Here is an 11,018-nt window from a genome sequence, read left to right as displayed (position 1 = left end):
CCCCCGGGCACACACCCACAGACTTTTGAGCTTTCACCATATTATTCTAGGTACTAGTGGAGAGAATGGATTTCTCCAGCTGGGATAACCAGGTACTCAGCACTTTCCTTTTTCTCTGTGAGAGAGGTCACCAGAAAATCAGTCCTTTTTAGTGTTTCCATAGGCGGAGGTGTGGTACTGGAAAAGTTTCTCTTACAGCCTCCAAATATGTATTTTTCTTTTCCTCCAGTGATATGCTGGAGTCTCCCTTTGGGAAGGTGAGACTTCTACAAGTTCTAATGCATGAGTTCCTGCCCAGGTCTGTCCTCACCAAATTTTTGCCCAGCACTTAGGCATTTTGGCTGGCTCCTCTATCCCATGTAGAGTTTCATCTCTTACCTATAGACTGCATTGGTGGGTGAGAGTCTTCCCAGGTTCCTTAGAGTTAGGTACTAATTTACACAGTACCCACAATGGTGTCCTGCAGCACTGGCACTTGAGAATCTGCCTCCATCTCTGGTTGCGGCTATGGTTACACCTCTGGAGGGCCTGGTAGCAGCAGTGCCCAGGGCCATAGGGAGCGAGGTAGCTGTGGGTTCTTGAAGCCTTCTCCACTCCTGCACCACGGTGGTGGTGCTTCAGGACCCAGCTGTCTCAGACACAGCTATGGCACCCGCCACAGTGGCACCATCAACTGTGGCATCAGCAGTTATATAATTATTAGCCTGCTCAATTATTAGCCTGCTCAATTGCTGAATAAAAAGGTACCTAAATATAGTTTTTAAAGCTGAAAATGCACCATCCTGTGGAACAACCAAGGTAACATGAAGATGATTCTCCAGTAACCAAACGTAAAGTCATGGAAGATTGTGATCTAAATGATAGAGAATTAAAAATAGCCATCCATGAAGAAACTCAAGAAGATACAAAAAAACCCAGAAAGGCAATTAAGTGAGCTCAGAAACAAAAGTAATGAGGAGTACTTTACCAAAGAGATTATAATTCAAAAAGAACAAAGCAGAAGTTCTGTAACTGAAGAACTCAGTGAGATGGAAAATTCCTTAAAAGGCATTGGAAATGGATACTAAAAAGACAATAGAAAAGATTAATGAAAGGAAGAGCTTATTCTTCGAAAAGATAAACAGAATTGACAACTCTTTAGCTGAATTCACTAAGGAAAATAGACTCAAATAAAATCAGAAATGAAAGAGGAAAAATTATAATGGATACCATAAATATAAAGGATCATAAAAGAATACTGTGAAAGGCTATATGCCACCAAATTGCATAACCTAGAAGAAATGGGTAAATTCTTAGAATCATATAACATTCCTAGACCAAATCATGAAGAAATACAAAATCTGACTAGACTGATCCCTAGCAAGGAAATGTAAATAGTAATCAAAAATCTTACAAGAAACAAAAGTGTGGTGAATTCTACCAAACATTCATAGGACATTTAATAGTTACCATTCTCAAACTCAAAAAATTGAAGAGGGAATGCTTCCTAACTCATTTAGGAAGCCAACATTACTTTAATACCAAAACCAGGCAAGTACAACACAATTAAAGTAAATTACAGCCAATATTTCTGATGAACATAGATGCAGAAATCCTCAACAAAATACTAGAAATCACATACAACAATACATTAAAAGGACTATACACCATGATCAAATGAGGTTCATTCCAGGGATGCAAAGATGATTCAACATCTGCAAATTAATCATTCTGATATACCACATTTACATAATGGAGAATAAAAATCATATGAACACCTCAGAAGATGCAGAAAAGGCACTTGACAAGATACAGCATCCATTTATGATAAAAACTGTGACTACAGTGGGTAAAGTACCTCAGCATAATAAAAGCCATATATATACAAACCTACAACAATGATGAAAAACTGAAAGCTTTTTCTCTAAGATCAGGAACATGGCAAGGATGCCCACTCTTGCCACTTTTATTCAACATAGTGCTGCTATAAGTCCTAGCCCGAGCAATTAGATAAGGAAAAGACATAAAAGGTATCCAGATTGGAAAGTAAGAAGTAAAAGTGTCATTATTTGTGGATGATATGATTTTGTATATGGAAAACCTTAAAGATTCTTCTAAAAGAAATTAGAAATAATAAATTAGTACAGAACAGTCGTAAGGTAGAAAATCAATGTGCAAAAATCTGTTGCATTTCTATATACTAACAGTGTTGTATCACAAAGCAAAATGAAGAGAACAATCTCATTTACAATTGCAACAAAAAGAATAAAATACCTAGCAATAAACTTTTAAAAGGAGGTGCAAGACCTGTACACTAAAAACAACAAGCCATTGTTGAAAGAAATTGAAGTTACAAAGAAACGGAAAGATACTGTATTCATAGATTAAAAGAATAAACATTGCTTTAGGTAATATGGACATTTTAACAGTCTAGAAATTCAATGCAATTCCTGTTAAAATCCAAAATCCCAATGGAATTTTTCACAGAAATAGAAAAAACATTCCAAAAATTCATATGTAGCCACAAAAAATCCCAATAGCCAAAGCAATCCGCTGAGAAAGGAGCAAAAAGCCAGAGACATTACACTTCCTGATTCCAAACTATACTACAAAGCTTAGTAATCAAACAGTATGGTTTTGGCAGAAAAACAGACAAAAAGACCAATGGGAAATAATTAAGCACCTAGAAATAAACCCACACATATACAGACAACTAATTTATGACAAAGGAAACAAGAATATATAATGGAGAAAGAAAAGTCTCTTAAATGGTGCTAGAAAAACTGAACAACTGTATGCAAAAGAATAAAACTAGATCACTGTTTTTCACCATATATAGAAATTATCTCAAAGACTTGAACATGAGACGTGAAACAATAAAATATATAGAAGAAAAATAGGCACTAAACTTAATGGACATCAGTCTTAGTGATATTCTAGTGCATTTGACTTCAAAGGCAAGAGAAACAAAAATAAAGAAATAGAACATCAAACTAAAAAGACTTTGCATTGCAAAGGAAACCATCAACAAAACAAAAAGTCAGCCAACCAAATGGGAGAAGATATTTGAAAATGATATTTCCAGTAAGGGATTAATCTCTAAAATATATAAAGAACTCATGCAATTCAAACACAACAAAAAACAATTATAAATGGGCAGAGGATCTGAATAGACATTTTTCCAAAGAAAGCATACAGGTGGCCAACAGGTACATGAAAAGATGTTTAACTTCACTAATTTTTAGGGAAATGCAAATCAAAAGCACAATGAGATGTCACCAAACATAAATTAGAATGGCTGTTATCAAAAAGACAGATAAATGTTGGAGGGGATGTAGATAAAAGGGAACCCTCATACACTGTTGGTGATAATGTAAATTGAGACAACCAGTATGGCAAACAGCATTGAGGTTCTTAAAAAAAAAAAAAAAAAATGAATAGAGCTACCATATGATCCAGCAATTCTTCTTCTGGGTATTTATCCAAGGACTGTGAAAACATTTATTTGAAAAGATATGTGTACCCCGTGTTCATTGCAGCATTATTTATAATAACCAAGATATGGAAATAACGTAAATGTCCATTGACAGATGAATAAAGATGTGGTACCTATATACAGTGGAATAATCATTCATAAAAAAGGTGAAATATTGCCATTTCCAACAACATGGATGGATCTTGAGGGTATGATGCTAAGTGAAATAAGTCAGACAGAGGACAAAGAACATATGATTTCACTCATGTAGAAAATTAAAAAATGAACAAACTCATAGATAATAAATTGATGATTACAGGAGGGGGGAGAGAAAAATTGGTAAAGGGGGTCAGATGTAGGATGATGATGATTAGAAACCAGACTTTCGGTGATGAGCATGCAGTAGACATTGAATTGTAATGCTGTACACCTGAAATTTTTATGTTATTAAACAATGATACCTATTTTTTTTTTTAAAATGGAGCCTTCTGTGCTCAGTATTTAAGTACTTTTGGTTACTGCTTTCTACTATTAGTGATATATAAACCATATGAATAAGCATTCTAAAAATTATTGTCCTTTATAGTACTAGTGGCTATTAATAGTACAAATTAAACATTATTTTGTAAAATGATATTTTCATTTATGTAGAATTTGGCACTTAAAGACATTTGCTGTTGATTCCACTTAAGTGTAAGCCTAATGATCACACCTGTAAACAACTCAGATTTTTCTAGACCATTTTTTTGCCTTTCTTAAAGATGTTTGAATATAGAATATATCCCTATTTATTCTTTACAAGGAATAAACATAAAAGAAGTAGTATTGCACAGTGGTTGAACATTTGAGCTCTGAATTCAGAATACCCACTGCCTCCAGCTCGCTGGGTGTGACAAGTTATCGCACCTATCTTAATTTTGATTTTCTCGTGTAGAAAATGAAGATAGTAAGTACCTATAGAGTTGTGAATTAACTGAGGTAAATGTATAAAATATTTAGGATATTATTTATTAGAGAAAGCGTAGTACATTGTCTATTAAACTCTCTAGTAACTTTTGTGTTCAGTAAGCATTTTAAATTAAGGTTATTAAATCATGGAATTAATTTAAAATATGGAATATACTTTTATTTTTACATCATAATTTTTTTTCTAATCAATATTTTTGTTTTAGGTCACTTTTCACATCGAACCATATTACAATCGAGATGACCAAAGCATGTACAAAAATATCAAATATATTATAGACAAGTGAGTTTCTTCTGTGTTTATAATCACCAGTTTGTGATCCAGTGCTACTTACTGTTGTAAGAAAAGTACATTTAAATTCTGTTTGAGAGATTTGAATGATTTATGGTCTGACATTAAAATAAAACTAATTTTGTAATGAATATTGCAGTCATTTTGAGGAACATTTCTGAAGTTCCTTACAATTCACTCTCTGTATGAATAAAGATTTTTATTTTATGTGTTTATTAGGCTATTTATGATTTCTATCATACTGACATTTTAAATTGATATTCTTTAAATCATACAGAGTTTTCTTTTAAACTCTGTGAACTGTTTATAGCAAGGGACTGACATTTAATATTTTTATTTATATTTAGTCTGATTACAGGGAAAAAAATTAATACAGTTTCATTTTGTTCCCTTGAACAAATTATTATTTTACTGATAATAGTCAGTGACAGATGCCATACTCTTACAAAGAAACTTGTCAGCAACAGTGGGCCAATTATCATTGATATTTTAAAAGCATATATTCATATAGAAAATGGGCTCTTCATGGTGTTAGTCATCATTTGTAAACCTCATATAATATAATTTCTTATTTGGTAATGTCTTAATGTATCCAGTATTTCATTTCCCAATGTATAAAATCAATGCATTTTTAATAATTATTTAACTGACTCCCCAAAGAAGGTAAACATTTTGCTTCAACTGTACTGATTACCTTCATTTTCAATAAATAATTATTGTGTATGGCAAATGAGTTGTGAATATTAATTTCACTTTTACATATGTTTGTATTGTAGATATGGAAATCATCCGGCTTTTTACAGGTACAAGACTAAGACCGGCAATGCTCTTCCAATGTTTTATGTCTACGATTCCTATATTACAAAGCCTGAACAATGGGCCAATCTGTTAACCGTCTCAGGGTCTCAGAGCATTCGCAATTCTCCTTATGATGGATTGTTCATTGCACTTCTAGTAGAAGACAAGCATAAATATGATATCCTTCAAGGTGGTTTTGATGGAATTTATACATATTTTGCCACAAATGGCTTTACTTACGGCTCATCATATGAGAATTGGGCTAAGCTAAAATTATTTTGTGATCACTTCAAACTAATATTTATCCCAAGTGTGGGGCCAGGATATATAGATACCAGCATCCGTCCATGGAATGCTCAAAACACTCGGAACAGAATCAATGGGAAATATTATGAAACGGCTCTGCGTGCTGCTCTCCAAACCCACCCCAGTGTGATTTCTATCACCTCTTTTAATGAGTGGCATGAAGGAACTCAGATTGAAAAGGCTATTCCCAAAAGAACTACCAGTACAGTGTACCTGGATTACCGGCCTCATAAACCAAGTCTTTATCTAGAACTAACTCGCAAGTGGTCTGGAATATATAGTAAGGAAAGAGCAACTTATGCATTAGATCAATAGCTGCCTGTTTATTATAGAATTCACCTATTTTCAGTAAATGCCTTTTCTTTTTAGTTATAGACAGAAAACTGTAAAAATTAAGATGCATTATTACAATTATCTTTAATGAAGATAATTTGCACTTTTTTAAAGGTAGTAATTTTATCATTGCCATGCTTCACAACACTGCACTGAGAAAATGCCTGAGAGAACATTGTGCAGAAACATCCCCTGTGGCATCATTCGCTAAATTTATAACTGAAATTGAAATCCTGTTTTCATAGCAATTTAATTTTTATTTTATAATTGGTAATTGCTTGTTACATAAAGTAGTTAGCACACAGTTAAATTCTACTTGTATTCTGGGCCCAAAGAAATAAGATTGTGCGTATATTTGGTATGTTGAAGAAAAACTGAAAAAAATAGTGTACTAAGTTTTTTCAATGACTCAGACAACTTTATTGTATTGGTGTTTGGATTCTGGATAATTCTTAAGAAAAGTAAAATCATACCTTAAACCTTACTGTGAACCATACTGTGTTAGGAAGACCTGCTTTCTACAGCACAATGTATATCATTTGCAGATTTTTGGTTACCCGTAGCATGCTAGATGTTTTGCATGTCTAATGTTTCTGCTTTACAATGCTGAACTCCAGATTTTAGAAGCTATAGAAAGTTATTTTATAAAAGTTAACAATTGTTACTCAAGTCTTAAGAAAACTTAGTTGCTTCACAATTATTACAATAATGTAATACTCAAAATGTTATCATTTTTAGAGTATCTTGTTAATGTTAACTTGTTCTACTATACATGTTTTAGAATTTAATATTAATCAGAGACCAACTGTTAAATAAGAAAAAAGTGATACTATTTTTGGATTGCCTTCTTTTAATATTTTAAGCTATTTTTACCGAAAGTAATAGAGAACATTTACTTAGCTTTTTTTAGATTTTAGGGACATGGAAATAAAAATTCCTTTATATCTTAAATTTTTTCCTGAAGTTTCACATTTGATTAAGTTTAACAATTAATGCTGGAAATCTTTTATTTAAAAGACAATATTTTAAATTATTGTATAAAATTCCTATTTAAAAACATTATACTTTTATGGTTCTTACGGGTTAAATGCTTGTGATCAATTGTTTGTCATATTGTGACAAATTTATCAATCACCTGTATGATAAAAATGAATCTTTTTACTTTAAAAACTAAAGAATGCATTCTATTATTATAGTTAATATTTGTAACGAGAACTAAAAATCATATATGCTATTACATGAATATTATTTCTTAGATATTCTATTAAAGCAATAGGGTAATACTAAACAATAATGCATATATATCTTCAGAGTATGAAGACATTCATACAGAAACAAGTTAGCAGTGAAATTTATTTTTCAGCAGTGTTTTTGAAGTAAAATGTGTTTTTTAAAAAGAGGCATGATTGTCAAACTTATTTATAGCTTAAGAATTTGCTGTTCCTTAGAATGATCATGCCACAGGAAATTAGTACTATAGTAATAGTCTACTTTCTACAAGTAATTACAAGAAAAAATCACTATGCTGATATAACCATCTTCATACGAACAGTCATACAGATATAACCTGTGGATTTTTTTTTTTCTTATATCCAGTTAGCCACTATATATTTTCTTAGGGATAAACTCTAAATGTCATACCTAATAATAGTTTATAATGTACCATGTTTTATTAAAATTTAGAGAAATATCTACTACAGAGGTATATTTGAACCCACTATGAAACAAAATTAATTTTATGAAATAGTTCTAAGATTCAGGGAAAGTGTATAAAAACATGGTCGGCAAATCCTCAACGTGGATAGCACCACTTCCTATCCTACTCCTACTGGAGACAGATAATCTACTACAGTACAGTTTACCTTTGACCTTTGTTGTGGTTCCAGCATATTACCCCAACCAGCCAGTAAGAGTCATTCACGTTTCAAAGTAAAATAAAACATTCTGTTTTCATTGCAGAAAGTTATCAAGGGAAGAATGTTTGGAATCTGAGCACATAATAGTTTACTAATTTATAATTATATGAATGTTATGTTTCTTTTCTCCTGATTTTAAAAACAGGTTATTAGGCAGAATTCTCTCTAACAGTTTTATTATTCTTAGGGAGGAATGCTTCAGAATCTTCCTCAGGTATTTATTACAGCTGAGTTGCCTTTACCATTTGACTTGTAGCACCATTTAGATCATCATGATCACAAGCAAATAAGAGCAAAGAATTGATTTCCTAATTATAAAAACTATAGGTTTGCAAAGAAAAAAATGTAATATATGCAATGCACGAATCATAACGAATTCTTTTATGGTTTAAGTGGTCTACATGTTCTGACTGTGAAGACACCAAATCTTTCCTTCACTGTTTCTCTTAAAGATTAATATTGTCAAAAACTGCTGTTATTAGTGTTTATATCAGTTACATGTTAACTTTTTTCTGTTTTAAGAGCGTAATTAAAAGATGACTATTTTGTTATATAAAGTAGTTAACTTTAATCTAATAAAAGCATACATGAAATATATTGTATCTTAGATATAAACATTTTTCTATTTATGAAATATTTGATTTCTGACCAACAGATGAAAAGTAGAATTCAGTCACACTTTTTGTATATTTTCTCTTTCAAGATATGTAGCACTAACAAAGTAGATATCTTGAACTGTACATACTTTTTAAATGTGAATTTGTTATACAAATACACAAAAGTTTTTTTTTTCTTTTTTTCTTTTCTTTTTTAATTTGGGAGATGTTTTCTTATTTTTTTTTTTATTCTTTGGATATAATTGTATATTAGCTCTGACATCCTTTAGGAAATTGATCTTCCGCTAAAACAGCAAAGATAATAAGCTGCCTGAAAACCTAAGTTCATAACCTTTTGCTTTTTCAAACTGATCATTTATTTCATTTAAACACGATGACTGCTCTTAAGTTTTATAACATCTACAGAAACAATCCTTGAAAGTCTATATCTAAATTTTGAGTTAAGGTTGACACTCTCATGTCCCATAGTATAGAAGCTACATACTTTATTTATGATCAGCAAAATTTCAGTTATTTTTACAAATATTTAAAATTTTAAAATTTAAAAAAACAATTGACCTAGCCACAAGCAAAAGGAAGTTTTTTGGCTCAGATAGTCCTTTTTTAAAAACTGTACTCCAAATTTAATTTTATACTGACATATAGCCACATAAAAGCTAAATGTTATTATATGCTTAATGTAAGGTTATTGTTTTTGAGAATTTAGGTACTGCATTAGCTTAATTACAGAGACTCATTCATTCTCGGTCAAATTATAAAACTTAGTGGTAGTGCTTTTATATTCCAGCTGTCAATGGAGCGGGGTGGGGGGGGCATTTTTCAATATAATTAGCTTTTGTTATTATAATTACTATTTAATTTATGGCATCAAAAGACAAAATAATTTGAGACCTAATAAACAAATAGTCATAGATCTAAAATTTACTAAAATCAAAATATAGTGGCACTTTTTCTATTGAATGTTCATTTAAAAGTATTGTATATATTGGATTTCAAGTTTCTCAATTTATATAAAGAACAATAAATTTAAATATAAAGATAAAAAAGTCTTTTAGAAGCTACTCTATTGAAATAACTATTTCATGACACAAAACAATGACGACTATGGTAAGATAATTCTACATGTAATTCAACTTATGGTATAGGATTGTGTGATCATGCTTTTGTGTTTTTGTTTTTTACTTCGAAATGGTTAAAAATCTGAGCAAATATCATTGTAAACAACTCTAAGTGACAAACCAGCTACTCATTCACATTGAAATGCATTTATGTCTGTGTATAAAAGTACTTTTAAGTCAGTTTTATAAAACATTATCAAACCATTATATCACCATGTTAATTTGGTAATTGGTCTAATGTAATGTGATCTTTACCCTGATCTCAAAAATATCAAATGCAAAAGAGAATATTTAGAAGAAATTCAATCGTAATACATGCAATAACTTTAGGAATCTATGTTTGAACAGTCACCTAAGTGTAGCATGCCACTTTTATTTGTACATACTAAATTTATATTTATTAAATACCACTGTACTCTATATCAATTTTTAATTACCCAGACTTATTTTAACCAAATGGTAGCCTATTAAGCCATTAACATTAAAATGGAGCAGTCTAATCTCTGACTACATGTAAAAAAGTCAATTGCAAATCTGATTGCTATACTCTTGAAAATTTGCTTTGTTGCTATATTTAATTATAGTACATTCTGGAAAATTATGTTTTTAGATATTTTATAAGAAAAATATTTTGTGACAATGATATGAACAGTAACCAAACTCAAATTCTATTTCATTTTTTCTCATATGAGTATTATGTGTTTGTAGCTAAAGGCTTAATTTAATTCCCAAATAAAATGTTCTGTTAATGCATTATTTATTTCACTTTTATCATTTATGTCATTTTAAAATAGAGTTTAGGTAATGTTTCCTCTTATTAAAATATGAGCACTCTGCAAAACAAAGATTTGAAGTATATTTTCACACCAAAAAAACTAAAAAATTAAAATATAATGAATGATGAAATTAAAAATAGAATGTAAATACAGTGCTAGTAGAAATGGTTGAGAACTGGGTTGAATTCTAGCCCCAACTTCTGCAGCCCACTTTCTTCCCTTTTGCTGCCTACCTGCCATTCAACCTATCTTTCTTACTTTTAACTCACCTGTGTTTCTTTCTTATATGCTTTATTTCAAAAACGATTCATTAGAATCTGTTAACATGTGACAATATAGTCTCAATTAAAAGTAGAGCAAGAATAGCTTCTGAGAAGTTAATGCAAGATATTATAGTTCATATTGCCAGAAAAGAAACACCTCCTTTCCTATATGAGGTAAA

At 31.0% G+C, this 11,018-nt stretch overlaps 1 protein-coding gene across 1 annotated transcript in view; it reads left to right on the top strand.

The window, feature by feature from the left end:
* The window catches only part of MANEA (mannosidase endo-alpha), a 48,850-nt gene extending 38,294 nt beyond the window's left edge, over positions 1–10,556 (top strand). The window contains exons 4-5 of the mRNA XM_011360755.2: positions 4,627–4,703; positions 5,489–10,556. Coding sequence (XP_011359057.1) covers positions 4,627–4,703; positions 5,489–6,131 — 720 coding nt within the window. The 3' untranslated portion in view covers positions 6,132–10,556. The remainder of the gene's footprint in view (positions 1–4,626; positions 4,704–5,488) is intronic.
* Positions 10,557–11,018: the final 462 nt, after the last annotated feature.

This window comes from Pteropus vampyrus, unplaced genomic scaffold (assembly GCF_000151845.1).
Source record: "Pteropus vampyrus isolate Shadow unplaced genomic scaffold, Pvam_2.0 Scaffold58, whole genome shotgun sequence".
Classification (NCBI taxonomy): domain Eukaryota; kingdom Metazoa; phylum Chordata; class Mammalia; order Chiroptera; family Pteropodidae; genus Pteropus; species Pteropus vampyrus.
The sequence above is the reverse complement of the archived record's forward strand: the minus strand, read 5'-3'. Positions and strand labels throughout refer to the sequence as shown.